The sequence below is a fragment of the Electrona antarctica genome, assembly GCF_951216825.1.
Source record: "Electrona antarctica genome assembly, chromosome: 5".
Classification (NCBI taxonomy): Eukaryota; Metazoa; Chordata; class Actinopteri; order Myctophiformes; family Myctophidae; genus Electrona; species Electrona antarctica.
This window is the reverse complement of record NC_136810.1, coordinates 45155867-45180866: the sequence shown is the minus strand read 5'-3', so window position 1 is coordinate 45180866 and position 25000 is coordinate 45155867. Positions and strand designations below refer to the sequence as shown.

Below are 25000 nucleotides of genomic sequence, written 5' to 3'. Positions count from 1 at the left end.
CACACACACACACACACACACATCAAGGATGTCCCACACAACAGACTGACCTCATTATAAAATTGTCTCCTAACAGTAAGACCTAAACCCTCCTCTACAACCCTGATATTAAAATAGAGGCTTATACATCCACACAGGAAAGTCCTTTCTGATTGCATTAAACAACGTTAAACTCACCAACATTGCACAGCTGTGTGGAAAACTTTAATTATCCTCTTTCTATATTTGCCGTTTTTGTTTCATAAAAATCCACCATGGACATGTTATGAGCTACTTCCTGTCAAGAAACGCTGCGCAGGTGATTATTTTTCAGAGTGTCAGTGTATGGAAGCACTCCGTTTCAATATTGTGACTTCCTGCTTCCTGCTTCATTGTGACATCTGGAAACAGGTGGTACGCATGACCGTTGAGTGCTTTACAACGAGCCACTGTTGATTTTGGCAGCAAATTTAGATTTTTTTAGTTTAGTCATAGTCTTTTGAGTAAAAAAAGATTTAGTTTTAGTCACATTTTAGTCATCTGAAATGTTTTAGTGTTCGTCTAGTTTTAGTTGACTAAATATCATAAGATTTTAGTCGACTAAATGTACAGTTGACTTAGTCGACTAAAATGTATTTTGGCGGGCCTGATGCCGTCGTAATGGCTGATTTTAAACTTGCTGAAAATAGTCGATCTACAAGCTCACAGTTGTCCCACAGCGTGACGCGTTGTGAGCTTGTAGATCGGCTATTTTCAGCATGCAACCAAGTGTAAAATTACTTATACTGGATCTCTTGTCCACTAGTCCCTTCCAACATTTTAGTCTAGTTTTTATTTGTTGACGAAATTGTCAATATATTTAGTCTTAGTTTTAGTCATCATCATAGCTTAGTGTTCATGTAGTTTTCATTTAGTTTTTGTCAGTGAAAAAAGGTAGGCCTAGTCGATGAACGTTTTTCGTCATAGTTTTAGTCGACAAAATCAACACTGCAACGAGCGCATCCAAACACCTTGCTGCTCCATGCTGCTCAATGTTTTGCCACTCAGTCTAGATGAGGGGGGCGTGTCACAGTGGAAAAGTGATTCTCTATTGGCTAATGGGCCTCTGATGTCACTGTGACTCAGCCATGACCATATAAGGAGTTCCCAATGCAGCTATGCCCTAATATGGAGTGTGTTGTCTAACCTCAATGTGTCTTCATGGCATGGCCTTGAACAAATCAATAAGCCCTGCGGGCCCATATTTGGGCATGTACAGTATACTGATAACATCAGATCTCCATAGTATGCATCAAATGGACTGATAGACCTGAGTTGGATATGTACTTTGTGCACTCCCTTTTCGTAGAAAAGCTGCTTTCAGACCTGAATATATATATTTGCGCCAGGTCTCGCCGCGCCCGTTGTCGCAACTTCTCATCTGTGCATTGACTTTGTATCTAATCGCGCCGCTCTAAACCATCCAAGTCCGAACGCAACTTTAGCCGTCCCCCTGCATGCATGTCCACCTCCATTGTTTACATTTTTTCAAAGATGGCAAACACAAACCAAATAGCCTAAACATCAAACACAGCAATAATACAATCCTTCTTCTTCTTCTTAGTAATATATCTCCTCTCATCATCTCCAGTGGGTCTAATATGGCAGCTTCTCTGTCTTTTTCCTGTCTTTCTTCCCTACATGCTACGCCACACTGGGAGGGGGGGGGGGGGGGGGGGGGTGTGGAGGAAAGGAGGGAAGAAGGAGGGAGGGGACTGCTGGTTGTTTTTCTGTCTCGCTGAAAGCGGGGAGGAGAGGAGAGGGCTTGAGGTTAGGGGGAAAAGGCGAGGGGAGGTGGTGTGTGTGCGTGTGCACGTGTGTGTGTGTGTGTGTGTGTAGGGGGGGGGGGGGGGGGGGGACCTCCGGCCCGCTCCCCTGTGGGTCAGAGCAGCAATAACCCCCACCGCCCCCTATACCTCCTCTAGTGCCTCCTCTCTGGGGGCAGTCAGGCAAGAGAGAGAGAGAGAGAGAGAGAGAGGAACGGAGGGATGTGGGGGTGGGGGGGTTGGCACTCTGCGCTTCCCTTCAAGTCACCCTCCTCCTCCCTCCGGCCGATCTTTCCAAACTCAACACACATTTTCCAGAGAGAGAGAGAGAGAGAGAGAGAGAGAGAGAGAGAGAGAGAGAGGTATACAGTATATAAAAGGAGGGATGAATTTAATAACAGAGAAGACCCCCTCCCCTTGCTCTCTCTCTGTCTCTCTCTCTCTGTCTCTCTCTGTCCTTGTCGACACCACTTCCAGGGAGTCACGGAAGGAAGTATTTTTTTTGCTTTTATCTGCTTAAATAAGAGATGGCCAGCAGGTTACACGCACACACACACACACACACACAGTAAACTCCTTAGTGTGCATTTAAGCCATTAAGGCCTGAGGACAAATCTAAAAATGTCTGTTTTTTCTGAAAATGGTCAATCAGTGGTGCTCAAACCCGTGTATGCTGCACGATCTTGTAGCAAAAACATAAGAGTCACAAATGAATTGGACAGCCAACGAGTGCTGCACGAATCTTGGTAACATTTTGAACTGAGATCGCATAGGTGTCGGAATCTAGATCACAATCTTTTTTCGATTAATCACGTGTGTGCGTGCCTGTGTGTGTGAGAGAGAGAGAGAGCTGTGGGATTCTGGCTTCCTGCTGGATTTGACACACACAGCAGTTCTAGTGAGCCACCCAGGGCCTCAGTCAGCACCCCCACCCTCTCAGAACGAACACACACACACACACACACACACACACACACACACACACACACACACACACACACACACACACACACACACACACACACACACACACACACACACACACACACACACACACACACACACACACACACACACACACACACACACACACACACACACACACACACACAGAGCAACCCCTGGAGGAGGGTTAACACAGGCCTGATGGTAGGAGGGAGAAGGAGGAGAGTGTGTGTGTGTGTGTGTGTGTGTGTGTGTGTGTGTGTGTGTGTGTGTGTGTGTGTGTGTGTGTGTGTGTGTGTGTGTGTGTGTGTGTGTGTGTGTGTGCGCACGCGTGTGTGTGTGTGTGTGTACGCGCGCACACACGCTGAGGGGGGGCTTAACACGTCATACACACCCTCTAGGGTGGTTCTTTCCAATCCCTCTATCCCTGAAGAAGTCAACCAGAGAGAGAGAACACAGAGTGAGCAGAACATTCATTCCATTCAGCAGTATCTTATTTCTCCACAGGCCAGGAGTCAGAAACACTGTTTAACTCTGCTCTGATGCAGGCTGGCTGCACCTGACACACACACCTGTGTTTAACTCTGCTCTGATGCAGGCTGGCTGCACCTGACACACACACCTGTGTTTAACTCTGCTCTGATGCAGGCTGGCTGCACCTGACACACACACCTGTGTTTAACTCTGCTCTGATTCAGCCTGGCTGCACCTGACACACACACCTGTGTTTAACTCTGCTCTGATGCAGGCTGGCTGCACCTGACACACACACCTGTGTTTAACTCTGCTCTGATGCAGGATGGCTGCACCTGACACACACACACCTGTGTTTAACTCTGCTCTGATGCAGCCTGGCTGCACCTGACACACACACACCTGTGTTTAACTCTGCTCTGATGCAGACTGGCTGCACCTGACACACACACCTGTGTTTAACTCTGCTCTGATGCAGACTGGCTGCACCTGACACACACACCTGTGTTTAACTCTGCTCTGATTCAGCCTGGCTGCACCTGACACACACACACCTGTGTTTAACTCTGCTCTGATGCAGGCTGGCTGCACCTGACACACACACACCTGTGTTTAACTCTGCTCTGATGCAGGATGGCTGCACCTGACACACACACACCTGTGTTTAACTCTGCTCTGATGCAGCCTGGCTGCACCTGACACACACACACCTGTGTTTAACTCTGCTCACACACAGAACGTAACCGTAACCGAATGGACACGTAATCCCTGATTTACACTTGATTGCACATCACTCTGCCTAACAACAATATAGACCTATTCAAGTTGTATAGGCTACAATAAATTAAATCCTACTCTTTTTAGGGTTTATTTGTTTATTTCCTTTGCGCTAGCCACTCCCACGTGGGGCGTGGCTTGGTGTGTGCCCCCACTGTGACGTCATGTGGCAGCCAAATCTTCTGTACAAACTTTCAGGCCAACATCATCATGTATGGTCAGCGTGATAAAAGGCGCTGCTCTATATATATACTGTAATATTCTATATCTCTGGGAAGCGGGTCCCTGTATGTGTGTTGGGGGGGATGCAGGTGGGGGTATATTTTATGGCCCTGTATCTCAAGTGGAGCGATGTTGCCTGTACTGTAGCCAGTCTCAATTAGCCAGCTGTCATCTATACTCTTTATAGGTGCGTTTGGTTTGTGTACTCGCATAGCATGGCTAAGTTAACCCATATAGTCTTCTGCAATAAGTAAAATTAATGTCCTTTAGCCTGATGTCAGAAATAGAACTGCCTGTTTCTCCTAATGTACAACTGCACATGTAAAACATACACTGCAAGATCCAGAGAGTGTAAAAATCTGTATTTATTTATTTTCATTACTCTTTTACACTCGATAAGAGTTAAATTCACACTCAGGATTTGACAGTGTAGTGAATTAGGGCAGTATGGTGGTTGAGTGCTCTGGCAGTGTTGCATTGGTATAAGTTATCGTTTTCCAAACAGGCTAGTGATGATGTTTTATTCATCTGTTTTAGTAGCCATGGCAGTAGCCAAGTAGGCTAGTACGGTTTAAACACTTAACACACAGTCCGCCAGAACCGTAGAAAATGGTGTTAAATTAATCGTCTATCCTTCCAGAAACACCCAGGGGTTTATATTCTTTAATCCATGTTTTGATCCGATCGTATCGTTAGCCACCGTTCGCTAGCACAACAGTCCAAGTGGGACAGTGGCCGCGGCCATTTTGAAGATGCACGCGCATTCACTGCCTATATCTCCAAATCGGCGCAATGAATGTGGTTTCTGGTCAAAACAAAGTTTTTCAACGGCCGACAGCAGGCTGTGATACTCGCGGCCGGGTTGTTTCTGCACCGAGCGAGAGAACAACAACCGGTCAAGACACCACACACAGCATTTTGTCATTGTAACATGCGGTTACGGATATTTGGCTCTTCAAAATAAGTGTTACGCGCGATAAAACCTTGGCAATGCGCGGTTTAATGCGGACGGTTCAGAAGTAAGAAGACAGTAAGAAGGCCAACCAGTCAGAGGGGAGGAGATAGGGAAAGAGGCAGAGAGGGACAATGAAACCACAAGGAAGAACAAAATCCAAGAATAGTTAAACCGACCACATCTCTCCCTCTCTCTCTCTCTCTCTCTCTCTCTGACTACAGGGACTTGTGAAAGCACACAAATGTTTCCCCTCCAGTGTTCTGTCCCTTCCTCTCTCATTCTTCATGTTTCCCTCCCTCTCTCTCTCTCTCTCAGCCATAGCATCTCTCTCTGGCAAGCACATTTCATTCTTCATGTTTCCCTCCCTCCCTCTCTCTCTCTCAGCCATAGCACATTTCATTCTTCATGCTACCAGTTAATGCTCATGTTGTTTAGCCGGGCCCTCGTTCGCCCATGCAGCTCCCTCCCGTCTCCCAGGTTCTCCCTCCCTTTACCGTCAGTCACCCGTCATCCCTCATCCATCCTTATCTCTCCCCACCTTCCCATCGCTCCCTCTCTTCTCTCCTGCATCTCTCTATCTGTCCCTTCCAGCACTGCCCAATATCTCTGGGAGCAGGCCATTACTACTGACCATGTGGAATTGATATTAGAAATTGTGTGCGCGTGTGCGTGTGTGTGTGTGTGCACGTGCATTACCTGTCTGGACAGTCGATTCGTCCCACGTCCCCCCGCACTCTGATGACTCCCCCTCTTCCACCGCTGGAGAGGAAGAGAGAGACAGCGTGTCAGCAAGCCATGCAGGAATGGACCATTTTATTTTATACACACACTACAGCAAAGAATAGCATTATGGCCCATCGTACTCCTAACGGATTTGGAACCAAAAAATACTTCTTCTTGCCCTGAAGTGGGCACCAACGTGGGCATATCGCTATTCAGATTGGAAGAAGCAGATGTATGTGATACAATGCATCATAAAAAATAAAGAACGGAACCAAAGTTCTTCATGGTGGAAAAGGGGCCACTTTGTTGTATTTTTCCACCATGTAAGTTGCATTGAAGGAAGCATAAATCTTGTTATTTTTAAAGAAACCTGTGTACACTCACATGTATGCATTCATGGCATGTGCAGACACGACGCATACACGACGCAGACACGACGCATGCACACGCACACACGCAGGAGATCAGAGCTGGAATGTGACAGGGACTTCCTGGGTACAAGAGGAAGGAGGAAGTGCTGCTGCCACACAAACAGGAAATGGCTGGAGCCACCACACAATGGGGACTTCCTGTGCACCCCCCGTTCTCTCCCCAAATTCCCTCACCTCTCCCTCTTTCACTGCTCAAAGCCCTCTGCGTTTCTCTCATCTTGACCTCTCAGCAGGACCCCCCAGTCACCCACCACCCCCACCTAGTCCATCAACCTTACTCCAAGTCCTCATCACGCCTTATCTCACACACACACACACACACACACACACACACACACACACACACACACACACACACACACACACACACACACACACACACACACACACACACACACACACACACACACACACACACACACACACACACACACACACACACACACACACTTCCTCCTCTACCTCCCGTAGAGGGTTGCTATTCCAAACCGAGCCAAAAAGGACGGACAAAACAAGTAATAAATCACCAAACTGTTCCTGTAGGAAGACAAACTAATTGTTACCGTGTGCTTATAGTTTGATCTTAACCTTGATTTGCGGAGCGTAGACAGACTTCCACCCCTTTGGTGGGGTTTATAATAAGAATAACAATAATAATAATATACTGTTTTGTCATTTTACTTGTTTCTTGTTGTTTTTTGTGATCAATCAATCAGTCCATCCATGAATACAATAACTTGTTTTCTTCTTTGAAAGATTTTTGAACAAAAAGCTAGACATTTTCAAAACCACTAAAGGTCATGTTGAAAAGATTAACACAATCCGCGCCGGGATTTGGTGGCATGGTGGAGCTCATCCCTGACACACTCTGTACTGTACTCTGTGTCTCTGGCCAAAAGGAGCTGATCTACAAGATCTACAAGCTATTCACTTGTAGACTCAGTACTTTTTGGCAAGCAACGCCCTTGTGTGATGGAGTATAAATTATGCAATGCTGCTTAATTTATACTCCCATCGCAAGATGATGTGGATTGCCAAAAAGAACAGATTTTCAGTAAGCCACACCTTCATAATATGGAGTATTAATTGATAGTGACTTTTGAAATTGACCTCTCACAATTGCCATATAATCCAGTGTAATTACTCCATTATTAGATTGACGGGTTATATGGCATTGATGACTCTGTGAACTTCAGGCTAAGCTTTATCCAGCCCTGAAAAAGTAGTCAAATAAAATCATGTTCAGCTGTCCAACGCAGCAGGGAGCTGGACTTCCCTTCAACCGTCCATATAATTTTAACTTTTAGTGTCGATGGAACACACAAACCCTGTCTGCACGCCAACACACACACACACACACACGAGTCATGGGATTCCAGTAAAGTGTTGGCAATCTCCCCGCTCTCTGACATAGCCTACCAAAACATTGATTCATTCCTTTATTTTCACTCTGGACCCAAACCAACAATACATCATACAGTAACAGGTTTGACCGGTGAGGAAACGGCCCTGCTAGTTGTTAACAGACATTTTCCACATGTTTCTAACATCTCCACTAAAGTGTGCATGTGTACACTGTACACATGTGCACACTGGCAGCACATACAGCACAGCAGATGGGATAATGACATCGAGTACACGCCTAAAGCTGTGCTCAAACATACGCCACGAAGAAGCTACAACCACACACAGCCCCCAACTCCATCCATGCCTGAGAAATGTTTCAAACAAATGCCTTTTACACACAATTTATCCACTTAAGCCCTATGTATACATGTGTCTGATGACGAATAGCAAAAATAGCAGTCTTTGATTGATTGAATGATTGATTGATTGATTGATTGATTGATTGATTGATTGATTGATTGATTGCATGAATTAATACTTTATTAACAGTCTGGAAGAAAAAAAGCACAGAAGAGTACAGCTTGATACAAATACAATGTCAAAGGATTGAACATGTTTATTGTTCTTGTATTGTATTGTATTGTATTGTATGTTTTTGTATGGATAGTTGTATCATCATTTTTAAGAGCCTGCTCAGGGACTACAGATGAAAATTAGCTTCTGGCTAACTCTAGCCCATTTACATGGATGTGAAAACTGATGTGTTGATTCATGAGCAAATAAAATAAAATCAAAAAATTAATAAAATAAAATAAAATAACATATAAACAATACTATGCAATTGCAAGCATCATATAATATGACGAGTACTAACTAATCAAAAAGAAACATATTTGCAGTATGCCGGAAGCTTGTAGATGTGATTTTCTTTTTCGCTGTTGATTTCCCCCTAAAATGACATGCCAAAACCTTCAGGCTGAAAGTATTTAAATGAAACACGACCACAGAGAACCAGTGTGAGATTGTGAACACAGTAGGAGGTGACATCATCAATATGCTGCTCACATCCACTATACAGTAGGAGGTGACATCATCAGAATGCTGCTCACATCCACTATACAGTAGGAGGTGACATCATCAGAATGCTGCTCACATCCACTATACAGTAGGAGGTGACATCATCAGAATGCTGCTCACATCCACTATACAGTAGGAGGTGACATCAATATGCTGCTCACATCCACTATACAGTAGGAGGTGACATCATCAGAATGCTGCTCACATCCACTATACAGTAGGAGGTGACATCATCAGAATGCTGCTCACATCCACTATACAGTAGGAGGTGACATCATCAGAATGCTGCTCACAAACGAATCTGGCGATCGTAACTTTAAATGTCATCAGAAGTGTTAATATTGTAACCATAGTGGCGGTTTTTTGAGTGGTGCAACCATATAGGGTGCAGCTCTCCAATGCCCAGAAATGTCTGTCCCTATGTCTGTATGTGTGCCTGTATGTATGTCCCTATGTTTATAATAAGGTACCAACAGGTGACAAAGTGGCGCTGTTGAGCTTCACACTGTGCACAGGTGCATGATGGGAAGCAGAGTTTTTTGCACCACTCACTTCAGACGGGTCTGATTTTTTTAATGAGCTCCTAACCATCAACGTTCTGTTCTATCACGTCAATCTGAGCCTCAATTCAGTGAAAAACGCAGCTAAAGATGGTGCTTCTAATGGAAGTGGACGGAGGGGAAACATTTCACTGACGGTCCACAGCGGAAGCGAGCGTTGACTAGCGGCGAGGAAGCGACTATACGGTACATATAACCCATTTAGGACTGAGGCCGATTAAAAAAAAATAAAAAACGTCTTCCAAATTCTTAAACATTTTCTGAAAAACCTATGTTTCTATGTCGGTGGTGCTCAACCTTTTTCATGTCAAGGCCCCCAGAATTATCTGTATTTGTAAAGGCGAGAGCTCTACCGACTGAGCTACCCGGACACAAAATGGGTTAAAAGAGGCTGCCCAAAGACATCAACGGCAGCGAGCGCCCTGCCCTCTCCATCAACAAAGCGATGTTCACACAGAACAAGTCACGCAACACGTTTTATTTCATAATATGAAAATACGCAAATAATTGTTTACCTGATAAAGCAATTATTAGATTACTTGAATGTTATTTGTTGTACCTAATTGCCTTTCTATAGTAAACATGCACATTGTGAATTACCTGACCTCTTGAATTTCCTAAATAAAGTATCAATCCATCAGTTGTTTAAGATTATTCTTTCAACATTTCTACTTGTAACTTCATAGAGAAAGTGAAACAGAGAGAAACAGGAAGAGCAGGAGAAGGGTGGTGGGGGTGACAGGCACCAATGAGCATCGGGTTTGGACCTGAATGCGGGCCAGCTGCAGCGTTCACTATGACATTATTTATGTGCTATGTGCAGCATTGCTCGTGTCAGGTGAGCCACCTGGGTGCCCCCATATACAGTATATCCACTGCTAATTAGACTAGGCCTATATTAATTTTCAATTAGTCAAGTCTGGTTCAGCCTAATTTACCATATATCGTATAGGTTATAAACAATGTTTATCTGGCCACTGCATGGTGTGTTCTCCTCTACTGTGCATTAGGCAGCAGAAAGGCCTATTGGTTAAAAACCAAAAACTAGATGGTAACAGAAATTAGACATGTTTGAACCCTGCAAAAGCCATACATGTACGGTTCAGGTGTCGATTTGAGCAATGTGCAAAAGCCCTACATGCTCATACATTTTTAGGTGGCTCAGGATAAAAATGTTGTCTATGTTAGGCTTATATACATTATATATACATTGTCTTGACCAATACTGACCAGAGTACTGCATAATATACATAAAAATGCTGTGGGTGGTGATGAGGTACAGTATTGATTCACAAGCTCTTCCCAGCTGGCTTGCTTTACATTTTCACCAGCGCAAAAAAACAAACAAGTAAAGTGCTACTCCTCCCACTGCTAACCTGCAGGCAACCACACACACACACACAAAAAAATATCTCCGAGATACGCGCGCGCACACGCACACGCACACACACACACACACACACACACACACACACACACACACACACACACACACACACACACACACACACACACACACACACACACACACACACACACACACTCCAGGGCTTTGCAGGCCCATCCTCCCACACAAACACAGCCAGCTCTAGTATAGGACGGAATCAGTGCCAAACAAACAAATCAACAACAACCCCAACAATATATTTAATCTGTTCAAATCAGAATCACATTGTTTACATATCCCCCTTTTTAGCTGTAGGCTAGTGTGGGCTCAGTGACACTGGTGTCAAATCCTTCATTGGTTAATTAGAGTTAACTATTTTGAGACTCAAATAGGCCCCAGCTCACTGTTTGGGAACCACTGGACTACAGTTAGTGGTGTAGAAAGAACCCATAGCAGGAGGTGGGAACGGTAGTGGAATCAAATACTGTAGCGATACACACCATTTGGTTTCCTACATATCAGCTGAGAGCAGGCAAAACAGCAGACAATGTATAAATAACACCAGCTACAGTATGAATAATAAACACCAGTAAAAAAAAAGAAATATCCTGCCACTCTCCGCTATTCTAATAAACTACACAGTCCACTCAATCACAGTTTACATTCTGCACCTTTTCTAAGGAAACATTTTTCTTAATTCACGTTGTTGCAAAGCACACCACATCTCGCCACACTCCATCCGAGAGCAGGCTCAATGGACCTCGAGATAGCGTCATCATGACATATCACAGCGCAGGCACGCTCAAATGACTCCACATTTTACCCAACCCTTGTTGGGTACTCTGGCACGGTTATTGGCTTATTATCCCCCTCCCAATATCGCCACATATTGTACAGTAAGCATACACTGCTTTATTACGCAATACCTCTGCTGGCTACTTCCTGAAGTGGTGCAACGTCATTTTCGTCATCACTTCAGGCACCTCCCCCTTCTTTTCACACACACACGCACACACACACACACAGGCCAGCACACAGTGTACAGTACAGTACAGTACAGTACAGTACAGTATGGGCTGTTGAGAACTTTATTTGGCTGGCCTGGGACTGGGCTCGTCCTATTGGTCTTGGACTGTGCTACTGCGCTAGGAGGGCTTGGCTAGTCCTACTGGGATGAAGCCTCGGTCCCAGACTTACTGAGAAGACTTGGACTGGGATGAATGCAGGACTGGGCTAGAACTACTGGGATGGAACTACTGGGATGGAACTACTGGGATGGAACTGGGATAGTTTTACTGGAGCAGGTTCAGAAGGCCAGATGCGGACCAAAGTGTGGGCTCTCTGCACGCGCACACACACACACGCACTCGCACACGCACACGCACACACACAGTAGACACTGCAGAGCTGTGCGTGCATGCGTGCGTGTAAACTCCTCAAAGTGTATGCCTGTGTGAAAGGAGACCGGTGAGAATAGAGACCTCACACCAAGAATAACCTGTCTGCCAAATACAGCAGACAGACCGAGAGGTGCAAAGGGAGAGGGAGCGAGGAGAGGAGAGTAGAGGGAGAAAGAAGAAGCAGTAAAATAAAAGAGTCGAGATGATGCGGGAAAAGAAGGGGAGAAAAGAAGAAGGAAAATAAAGTACGGAAGGAAAAGGAAAGATGAGTAGCGGGGTCATTTTATCGTCTACTCAGGATTTTGTGAACACCCCAATTACTTTCATTTATTTTATTAAATCTATTGGGAAAATGAAACAATAATGACCCAAAAGAAAATCCTTCAAAATTATTAACAATAAATGAAAAAACTAATATAAAAAACACAGCCCCATCATGTATTAATAGGAGGGCAGTATGAGTCACCGGAACCAAGGACGGGTGTTTTGATGAATCATAGGCCACATGGATAAAAATGGAGTTTGGAGTTACAATGGGTTTGTATGATGAAATGAATATCAAATATCTAAACACTAAGCAACATAAAAACTGTCCAGGGTGTTCACAAAAGCCTGAGTGGATGAAAAAAATGACCCCAAAAAATGTTTGCAAGTGAAATATCCCTTGAAAACAGTTTCCTTACTCCTTAGACATTGCGAGTATAGGCCTACACAATGGTCATTATTGCACACATGCTGTGTTGTTCTCAGAAGAGAGTTGGTCGCTGGACGCGAGCCATTTGAATAACAGATCTATTTTATTTCCATGAGAAACGGCATAAAGAGAACGCCGCTACGCTGGGGTCACGCACTACCCACATTCTGTGGTCATTAGAAGGAACAGAAGCAGTGGTCGCTCCACTTCTAATAAAAGCCCATTTTCTTCCTGATGAGACTGTGGGGAATACACTGTGTTTCATTAGCCAAGCACACATAGCTTTATTTAGACTCACATATCCTCCCTCTCTATGTTGCCCCAGGAGACACACACACCGCTACCGTGAACCCTGCGCACACCAGGGGGTCTGTGGGAGGGTGTGCGTGTGTGCGTGTGTGTGTGTCTAGCCTTACATGTTAATGTACAGAACATATAAGAGGAGAGAGTAAAGAGTGAGTGAGTGAGTGAGTGAGTGAGTGAGTGAGTGAGTGAGTGAGTGAGTGAGTGAGTGAGTGCTTGCATGTGTCTCTCAGAAGGAGGGCAGTAAGGGAGAAAGGGACAGATGGAATGAAGTGAACACATGAATCGGTAAAACAAGACTTCCTTTGTGAATGTTTCGCATGTTGGTGAATCGATCGTGCACATGTGTCACTGGTGAGGTGGCAGGTTTTTGTCAAATTCTGGATTCAAGTTTAAAGATGTCAATGCCAATGCACACATACGAAGCAATCAATCAATAGGAACCGCTCCTGTCACAAGTTGATGATGTCATATGTCCATATCGTCTATCCCTATGAAATGTATGGAATGCATATGCTAATAAAAAACAACTTAATACTTCAGAAAAATGCATTCAGACTTGGATGGTTAGAGCGGTGCGATTACATACAAAGTCAATGCAAAGACGAGAATTGCGCAAACGGGTGCGGCGCGACGTGGCGCGGTGCAAACGGGATGAACCAAGGCGAATATATAAATTCAGGTCTGAACGCAGCTTAAGGTTGATATGAGCATCAAAGCAATATTTGAAATATTTTTTATTAGCATATATATGCATTCCATACATTCCATAGGGCTGGGCCACACATGGACATATGACATCATCAACTTGCGACGGCAGCAGTTCCTGTTGAGTGAAAGATTCTCTTTTCATGAAAGAAATAAAATGTTTAAGGTGTTTTTATTTTTTTATTTTAGTTATAAAATTATACTATAGGGGAAGTATAATGTTTTAAGGCATATTTGTGTTATTTGTGTTATTAGCCATGGATGGATCATTTTAAAATAGCGTGAGCTTGTAGGTCTGCTATTTTTTGAGGGGTGCTACATATATACAGGTTTAATGTTTGTTTTTAGTTCAGTTTGTTTTAAAAACGCCATTGGAAAATGTACGTCATTTTATCCCTAACACAAACATTAAATGCCATTAACAATAAAGAGAATTTAATGTTTGTTTTGTCACCGTTTGTTTTACATCACCATTACATCACCTCATCAACATGAGTTAGACTATAATATATTATCGCCCCTCAATTCACACAGGTGTGATTTTTAAAATAGCGTGAGCTTGTAGGTCTGCTATTTCTGGCCAGTGTTCCTCCCATATTAGGCCGTGCTGGGGTTCACATGGTTAAATGAACACTGCAGATTTTACCGTTTGTTTTTTCCTCATTTAACCTTCTATTAAAAAGAGTTAAGAAACAAAGCCTTCCCACTGGAATTATCACGCACACGCACGGTGCGCACACGCACATACGCACAGTCGCACACACAAGCACACACACACACACACACACACACACTCCTTGGCATAATTTATTCCTAGATTACCCAAAGTCGTCTCTGTTAATTGCTGCTCCACTTGAGGAGGAGAAAAGAGAGACAGAGAAAAAGAGATGCTATTAGCGCTTCAGAGCCTTGCTAAGCAGTGTTAAGGCCCCGCCCCCCCCCCCCCCCCCCCCCCCACACACACACACACACACACAGTGGTAGAGTAGCTGTTGGCGAGCCAATAATCAGTGAGACAGAGGTGGGCTGGAGATGAAACGACGACATGACAAACACAACGGCTCAATTTAGCAGTGACAGAAACACGGCGTGTGTGTGTGTGTGTGTGTGTGTGTGTGTGTGTGTGTGTGTGTGTGTGTGTGTGTGTGTGTGTGTGTGTGTGTGTGTGTGCGCGTGTGTGGAGCACAAGGCAAAGCAAACAGAGAGCTACTGGGAAGCACAGGAGTGCAAGCAGATACAAGCCAAATGCACCTTCTCTTTCTCTCTCTCTCTCTCTCTCTCATACATACACACACTGAACAATTAATCTCTCTAAAAACATGCATAATTAACTGTTCTCCAAGTTGTGGCAATGTTCAATCTTCCTACCCAGTGCCTCAATATTAATTATTTTTCTCCCAGGTCCGTATATATACGTACCGTACCCCCCCAGCTAGGGGACGTTATTTGCTAGGTAAGTATATATATACGGACCCCAACGTATACTCTATACTATGTGTATATAACCTAATCACTGTAAAATGTACAGTGTGCATGTATTGTGGTGTGAGGTGTGTTAACGCAGAGAGGAGGAGAACATTATACTAACAGCCATTAGAGGGTTAAGTTGTGTCTAGCGTCATCAAGATAAACAAATATTTACACGCTTGCCACGGTCATTAATCATATAGCTGCACATTACATACATACGAACGCACGCACGCAACGCACACACACACAGCTCCATGATCGTATTCTTTTATCATTTCGTTTTGTCGTCTTCGCGTTCTCTCAGCCTGTCTCGTCTGTCAGTTCCAACTTCCGCGTGTCTCTCTTTCTGCTTGTGTACGTGTGTGTGTGTGCGTGCGTGCGTGCGTGCAACGTGTGTTCTATACTTGCTTGTGCAAGTCTACAGCATGCATTCTCATTATCCCTCCATTCCTCCACTGTACTGTACTCTTTTTGTCTCCCACACACACACGCTGATCTCTCCATCTCTCCCCAGATTCTCTCTCTCCCTTGCACCCCGTATCCCTCACCCCCCCCCCCCCCCCCCCCCACCGTCCTTCTACCCTTTGTCTAAATCTCTGCCCCCCCCCCCCCCCCCCCGCCCCCCCCCCACGCTGCCTGCAGATATACTCTAAAAAAAAGCTTTGTCTTTTTTTCCCAATACACAACACGCGCACGCACACGCACGCACGATCAGGGCCACTTATTCCCCTGGCTGCCTCGGTTCTCTGGCGTCCCCGCTTCTCTTTGACAAACGGGTCACCGTGGCCAATCATGCGTCGGCCTGAGGGGCCCGGGGAGGCGGGATGTGGGTCATTGCAGCCAATGATAGGCTGGCTCCGTGCCCAGAGGGGAGGGGCCGAGCGACAATTGCCGCTGGACAGGAGTCAAGGAGTGTGATTGTCGTTTGCAGACAGTCTCTCTCTCCAGTGTTCTGTGTCCCCTTAATCTCTCTCTCTCTTCATCCTCCCCCCCTCTTTTCCTCTTTCCCCATCCCGACCTCCCCCCTCTCCCTCTCTCTCTCTATATATATATATATCTCCACCCTCATCCCGACCTCTCTCTCATTCTCTCTCTCTCTCTATCTCTCTCTCCACCCTCACCACGACATATCTCTCTCTACCCTCTCCACCCTATCTCTCTTTTCATTTCTCCATCTCTCTCTCACCATCTTTATCACACTCACACTCTCTCTCATCCTAGACATTCTTCCTCTTTTTTTCTCCCCCCCAATTGCCCCCACCCCCCCCCCCCCCCAACCCACTTTCCATCGACCATCCCCTCCCTCATTCCGGAGGGAACCTCTCATTGGCTGTCCTCTCATCCCCTACGGAGTGACTCTGCGATGCCACTGGCCGAGAGCTGATGCCAATCTCCAACACCAGCCCCCTGCCCTGCCCTCCGGGAGCCCCCCCCCCAACTTCAATGGGCTGCCCGCACACACACACACACACACACACACACACACACACACACACACACACACACACACACACACACACACACACACACACACACACACACACACACACACACACACACACACACACACACACACACACACACACACACACACACACACACACACACACACACACACACACATCTATCTAGGGGCCGGGGACAGAAGCTGATTAACCAAATACTTTTATCAGCAGTGAAACCGTGCTCTCTGCTTGCCTGCCTTCTGACACAAAACAGCCTTAAAACACATAACACACACACACACAGCAAGCACTGTGCCATTTGTCACAGTGCGTGTGTGTGTGCGTGCGTGCGTGTGTGCAGAGACAGACTGGGCAGAGGGCTTATAGATGGATGGGAGAGAGAAAGAACAACAACCAGAACACCAACACAAAGCCTGGCGGATAAGGTCCGTCACGCTCTCTCTGCGTCTCTTTTTCCTGACCCCACCCCCCCCCCCATCCCGAGACGTTCCAAGGCCAGTGTTTCCTCCAACTGCGCCTTGGTCTGCCCCGAGGTCTCCTCCCAGTGCAGGGACATGCCTCGTGGGACCTCCCTAGGGAGACGCTCGAGAGGCATCCTAACCAGATGCCCGAACCACCTAAGCTGGCTCCTTTCCATGGCGAAGAAGCAGCGACTCTACTCCGAGTCTCTCTTGCGTGACTGAACTTCTCACCCTATCTCTAAGGGAGATGCCAGCCATGTGACTGAACTTCTCACCCTATCTCTAAGGGAGATGCCAGCCATGTGACTGAACTTCTCTCCCTATCTCTAAGGGAGATGCCAGCCACGTGACTGAACTTCTCTCCCTATCTCTAAGGGAGATGCCAGCCACGTGACTGAACTTCTCACCCTACCTCTAAGGGAGATGCCAGCCACCCATAGAAAAAAACTCATTTCGGCCACAGTCAATTCCTCAGTGTTTATTTAACTCTGAGAATGTTCAAATGGACCCGAATGGCCCCTCGATGGTCCCCCCCTTACCCCTACCCCCACCCCCCCTCCTTTCCCGTTTCCTCCCTCTGTTTCCGATTCCTTGGTCAGCGGTCACTCCGCTCTTCCTCTCTTGCTTTTCCTGTCTTTTGTTTATCTCTAATGTTTCTCCATCACTCCTCTGTTCTAGCAGCCGTCCTCAAAAGCAGTGGTTCCCAAATGTGTTCATGTCAAGGACCCCCAAATTGACACTAATTAGCCCCACAGACCCCCATTTGAATATGCCAGGGACTCCCTATAAGAGTCTACGGTTCTAGCAGAGATTCTCAAACCGTTTAATTTCGAGGACCCCCAGTTTGACATGCATTAGTCTGTGGACCCCCATTTAATGGTATTTCTATCTCTGGGACCCCCAATTTATATTGTACATTTTACTCTGAGAGTGTACAAATGGAACCAAATGGACCCGTCAGGGTCCATTTGTACACTCAGTTACAGACCCATAAGGGTCCCATAAGGGTCCCATAAGGGTCCATTTGGTTCCGAACTATCATTTAGCTGGGGACCCTCAAGGACCACTGGGGGGCATTATTAGACCTGTTCTGTCGTACCGTTCCGCATGTTTCTACACCATGCCGTCCATGCCTAAACAGAAACAAACGTTTCAGTATTGCCCGTTTTGCTTCCATCTAGATCATCGGACTTCCCACACTTTCCGATATGAAACACTCTTAGCGCTTTCAATAACAACTGACACTGATCATCCTGTGACGCTCTCTAAACCTCGTGCCAGCTGGACCAAGATACAGAACCTTGGGGATGCAAAAAGGTCCGCTTTAGTATAGGGGTTTTGTCCCTGCAGCAATGGCGACATTAAACAAACCGATAGGATGGTTCTGTGTGCAGTGCAGGGGATCTCATGTATGTATTTATTGTCTTGGTGATATATTGTTCTGTGCTATATGTGTTGTTTTGTTTTTCCTGTCGGTGGAACAGACTGTGAAGACAAATATCCCCAGGGACAATATGGATTATCATTATTATTATTATTATGTATTATTATTATTATTATTATTATAAATGGAACCAAATGCAACACCTCTTATGTAAATAGTTAATTGAAGATCTTCTGACTGAGGGCATAAAATAGAACAGACACCAACATGAATTGTGAGCTCTTGTGCTTTTTTTTACGGTTTTAAAATTGTTTAAAAAGTGTGTGTATGTGTGTGTGTGTCTCTCTTAAGTCTCTTAAGTTTTCCTCTCCATTCTTCCCTTGCCGCCTCTGCTAACAATACCACACACACACACACCAAGTGCTGCTTATCAACTCACTACAAATCCACCTCTCTCAACACCAAGGCAGCGTGGATCAGTCGTCTGCGCGCGCACACACAACACACACACACACACACACGTGCGCGCTCGCACACGCACACACACACAGTTGATATTCAGGGCCAAACAACACAGCTTGAGATTAAATAGCCTCTCTGATCTGACATGTTTTTCAGTCTGTCAGAGAGAGACTGAGGAGAGGAGAGGAGAGGAGAGGAGAGGAGAGGAGAGGAGAGGAGAGGAGCAAGGAGACGACAGAAGGAGGGAATTCAAGGAGAGGTGAAGTGAGGCAAGGGAGAGGACATGGAGAGGAGAATAGCGGAGTGGAGCAGAGAGGAGGGAGGATTCCTCTGGAGTACCTCCACTCTGGGGAAGGTTCCCAAAATAACTGAGCTAAAAGTTCCACACACACACACACACACACACACACACACACACACACACACGCGCGCGCGCGTGCGCGCGCACACACACACACACACACACACACACACACACACACACACACACACACACACACACACTCCAAGTCAGACGCCAACAAAAATTAACATTTGATGAAACTTAAGTGATAGAAGATATTGTACAAAGCATACTTTGACTAGATCCAGAAGGATGCGTACATACACGCACACACACACACATGGACGCACGCGTGCACGCACGCGACAAAAAGACTAGAGGGTGGAGGAGTGAGTGGGGTGGAGTGATACTTAATTGCCTTCTCTTGTAGTACAGGCTGGGGAGTGCTTTTGACTGGAGACTCCAATTTCACGCTACGGCATTATTTAGCTTGATACAAACTTGATTAGGCATTAGAGAGAGAGAGAGAGAGAGAGAGAGAGCGAGAGAGAGATGAATTTAGAGAGAAAAAGGGAGAGCTTTGTGTCATGCAGCGGCGCAGGCGGACAGATTAACTCACTAGTCACGCTCCTTCTGGGAGTAACAGGACACATACTACATACATATACATGCACGCGCACACATGCACAAACATGTGCACGCACGCGCACACGCACACACACACACACGCACCCACACACGCACCCCCCCCCCCCTCAGAGCACAGCTAGTCGTTTGTTTGTTGGTTTGTTTGCTTGCCTGAGGAAGCATCATCTAACATCTTACCCCAAACACTCAGGGCATGACTCCCCAACCTGTGCCATCGTGTAACATCTTACCCCAAACACTCAGGGCATGACTCCCCAACCTGTGCCATCGTGTAGTATAAGACCTGGGCTATTGAAATCAAGAGGACCCAATAGATGTCGGGAAAACAATGTTGGAATGGTAAATGGTGCATTTATATAGCGCTTTTATCCAAGGCTCTTTACATAGATTGTGCATTACATTCAACCATCAACCATTCACACCCACATTCATTCATACACCGATGGCGGAGGAAACCATGTAAGGCACTAACCTGCACATCGGGAGCATTTGGGGTTCAGCGTCTCGCTCAAGGACATTTCGACACCAACTCTGGGGGAGCCCGGGATCAAACTGGGAACCTCGCGGTTCCCATCCGGCCGCTCTACCCTTGAGCCACTCCTGCCCCATTTTAGTCACACGCTTTGTAGTTTGGTCAGAGTGTAATATCCAGCCTAATAGTTCCCCAATGCTTCCTGATGAAGTGTTCAGTAAGTTGACGTTGCCTGGCAACAAACACTATTGCATCCTGTGACTAGACTTTTGGCTAACATTGCTAAGCAACAGAATTTTAGCTTGTGAGTAGACTTTTGGCTATTATTGCTTAGCAACAGAGTTTTGTTCTAATATGAAAGAAAGATTCAGAAAAACTAGAAAGTGCCCATCAGGCCAGGTCAGGTTGTGGCCTCCTGGTGGCGCTATAATAGGCCAATGTGAAAAGGGTTCATACGCCTTGGATGGTTTGAGGCATTTCGTTCCAAAAATGTGTTTTGCAAAAATCCACCTGTTGGTGGCGCTATAACAGGCCAATGTGAAATGGGTGGGATATATTCCTCAGCCTAGTAGGAAAGTCTGTGAAAGATTTCACGTAAATTGCACGCTGCGTTCATGATGAGGCTTTTTGTTCAAAACGGGCCAATCCTGCAAACTTTGAAAGGCAATCTTAGCCAATTAGGATGGAATATAAAATATCAGACAGATCCGTCTTGACTATAGAGATACTGAAACTGAAACTGGGAGGTCGGGGTTCAATCCCCGGCTGGGTCATACCAAAGACTGTAAAAATGGGACCCAATGCCTCCCTGCTTGACACTCAGCATCAATGGGTTGGATTGGGGGGGTCAAATCTACTAATCAAATGATTCCCTAGTGCGGCACGGCTCACCGCTCCTTGGCTGCGGCACACCGCTCCAAAAGATGGGTCAAATGCGGAGAACAAATTTCACTGCGGTAACGTGTGTGACAAATCGTATGACTTTGACTTTGTAGATCGGCTATTTTCAGCAAGTGTAAAATCAGCCATTATGACACCATCAAGGTCCGCCAAAATACATTTTTGTCGACTAAATCAACTGTAGATTTAGTCGACGAAAACTAGACTAACACTAAAACATTTCAGATGACTAAAATGTGAGTTTTATTCCAAAGACTATATGACTATACTAAAATCTAAATGTTCTGCCAAAAACAACACTGCAGTGCATATACCATCATTTCATGATTTTGCAGATTTTGTGACTGGCTTTGCTCTACTGTCAGAACACATGAAATCGATCAGTAAATCAGAAGAGGAGAGCCGAGGAGAGGAAACTGCAGTCCCCTGATTTCAGGTCTTATCGACTATCAATGCAACGCAGGCAAGGCCTCAGGCTTTCTGCACGAACACACACACACACACACACACACACACACACACACACACACACACACACACACACACACACACACACACACACACACACACACACACACACACACACACACACACACACACACACACACACACACACACACACACACACACACACACACACACACACACACACACACACACACACACACACACACACACACACCTCGCAATCTCCTATTCTCTTTCTGCTCTGCCTCCATCTCTGCCTCTCCACTTCTCCCTCTCCCTCCCACTGCACTCTCTCTCCCTCTCTCTTTGTCTCTCTCCCTCCGGCTCCTTCTCAGACTCTCTTTCCCTCGTTCCATTTCACATTCTGTCCTGCTAGATACAGACATAAAGCATTTATTATACAGGAGAGAAACATGAGAGACAACTTGTTTTAGGTTCTCTCCCTGAACTTCATCTTTCCTCCACTCGGGTCTTCTCCTCCACTGCCTTCCTGGATTGATATGAAAATAACGGTGTACAAAATGTGAAACTTTAAGTTATGCTGCGGTTTTACCAGGATCACAACCGAGCGTGTTTGCGAGTGAGAAGCCGGCTGGGGAGTGCCAGCTCTCTGACGCCGCACTACAGCTTGGTCAGGGTGAATGTTAAGCAGAGGGTGGAATTAATTGGGAGGGATAGCGTGTTATGGCCTCCCAGTGAAACTCCTCACTGGCAGGTGAAAAGACCTGAGGTCAACACGAACTGTAGGGCTTATAGAGATGTCCGATATTACAGACCTCTCTGTATTCTTACTGTAATATCGGTAAGAAATCGGTTATATAAGTTACAGGAGTTCTTATTGCATGGTGTGCCATATGAAATGTGAGCTTACCATATAATCACAGTAATCCTTAATCATATTCCATCATATTGAAGGGCTATTGGAGAGAAATGAGATATACATCAGTCACTTTCAAATTCGAGCACTGCAGAGGGCAGGCAGGTGTGTGTCTGTGCAGCTGACACTCGTTGACGCTCGTTAACGTGATAGGCATCGAGGAAATTATGCTTCTTCACTGTCAAATAGGCCAATATATGTGATGTTGTTACCTGACAATTTACTTTTGGTGAAAATGCACATATATATATATTGGTATCGGAGTTGGACAATAATCGGAATATCGGCAAAAGATATCTGACATCCCTAATACGGACTATACTGTGTTTATTGAACTCCAGTCAGTATACCACAAGTTAGACAACCTATATAAAGGCAACATTTTCCAAATTTCATTATGCATTAAGTAGCATGTGACATGTCAAACTAGGGTTTTTTTTAATGATTCTGAATCCATTCCAAGCATTAGCTTTGCACGAAAAACACTCCTTGGGCTAAAAATGGCCTTAGCCGTCATCACAAATGTGATGAGGTCAGCACAAATGTGCTGAGGTCAGCACATTTGGGCACATTTGGGCAAGTGGCTATGGCCGGATTTAGGCCAAGCAGTGTTTTTCATGTAAAACTAATGCTTGGAATGGATTCAGAATCATGAACCCCCCCTAGTTTGACACGTCACATGCTACTTAAAGCATAATGAAATTTGGAAAATGTTGCCTTTATAGGTTGTCTATGGTGTGGTATACAAAACTTTTTTCACAGTGTTTCCGGCAGAGCAGGCCTCTCATTCTGTGGACCCTAATGACCAAATGAATAGAGAAAACACAAATAAAAAGTATGGCATGACATCACAGGTTAAACTCTATTCCTTGAGCTTTTGGGCCTGTAGCCCCCCGGCTAATGGGAAGCAGTAGCACAAATCAAAGCCCTCACCTTGCCCAATCTCCGTTTCTCTTTTTGTTTTCCCTCCATCTCTACCTTTCTGCGTCTCCCGCCGGTCTCCGTTTGTCTGTCTGTCTGTCTGTCTGTCTGTCTGTCTCTCTCTCTCTCTCTCTCTGGTCTTTAACTGGCTCCTTCTCACAGGGGTGCAGACACAAATCCATTCACATAAGTTCCTTATCATTTCTTATCTTCTACGATTCTCAATCGATTTACAACCTCAAAAACATCTATTTTCAAAAAAACGTTTCTCTTTTTTTAAATATTGTTTAAAATTTAAAAAAGCAGGCAGGCCTAAACCTACCAAGTGTATTTATGTAACAGCATATTTTTCTCCTGTATTACTTTACACTATTCTGTCAGTCACTGAAAACTTTGACTTAGACTTGGTATGTGGGCGTATGCGTCTTTATTTACTCTGCATCCAGGCTGACCAGCAGTGTTTCAGCACAAATACACACAGGTCAGAACAGAAGACCTATGTCCACCTGGGGGTGAAAACCCTGCCCACACCAACGTCCCCTCTGATTTGTCTCTCGATTTTGAACTTGACATTTGACCTTTTTGGCCCACACAACGTAATCATATCTTCTGGGCAGGCTGCTGAAAATTCTCACGTAGTTTGATGAAATTCTGCCCATCTGTACTCAAGTACTCAACAACAACAAAAATCCCAGAAATAGATTACTACTATATTATAACCTGCCAAGTATTACTGCATGGTCAAAAATAATATCACTCAAATTTCACTCCTATAAATGGAAGCCTCTGTAGTAAGTTGTGTAACACCTTTTGTCATGAAATCCTTGGACACTGCTGGCATATTTTGTGTCCAATATGATTTCAGTATCCAGATGTCCACACTGAAAGTCAAAAACCTTTGGTTTTACCTTTTTTTGTGATTCATATGTTTATGATCAACTTAAAGAACAGCTGAAAGTATACCGGTATATCCATGGCCATACTGGAGACATACAGTACTATAGTTAACAATAGAAGGCCCACAAAATGGAAAAGAATATATATTTGTGTATTTTTTTTTTTTTAAATCCCCAAATGTCCCGTCTTAATTACTCCCTCTCAAACGAAAAATGTAATGGGCAGAGAACAATTTCAACCGACAATAATTATGATGACAACCAAGCTACCGTATGATTTATTACGTTAGACACAACATTTCATTCAAATGAAGGGCCGGTCATGCTCGCACGCCATCTACAGTTCTTACTATAAGTATAACATTTTATGCTACTCTGTTGAATGAAAATTGCAAGCAACCTTTTGTTGTAGAGCTAAACAGTACCAAGAAGGTTTCCGAAAACATTTGAGGTGAGAAGTAGGCAACGCAGCAACAGAACCTTGATTCAGCAGCACTGCCTGGCT

General features: G+C 45.1%; 1 protein-coding gene across 2 annotated transcripts in view; it reads right to left on the bottom strand.

Moving 5' to 3' along the window:
- The window catches only part of znf423 (zinc finger protein 423), a 185651-nt gene that overhangs the window by 144811 nt on the left and 15840 nt on the right, over positions 1-25000 (bottom strand). For both annotated transcript variants that reach the window (XM_079501668.1, XM_079501669.1), the window contains exon 2: positions 5854-5916. In XM_079501668.1, the coding sequence (XP_079357794.1) occupies positions 5854-5916 (63 nt within the window). The remainder of the gene's footprint in view (positions 1-5853; positions 5917-25000) is intronic.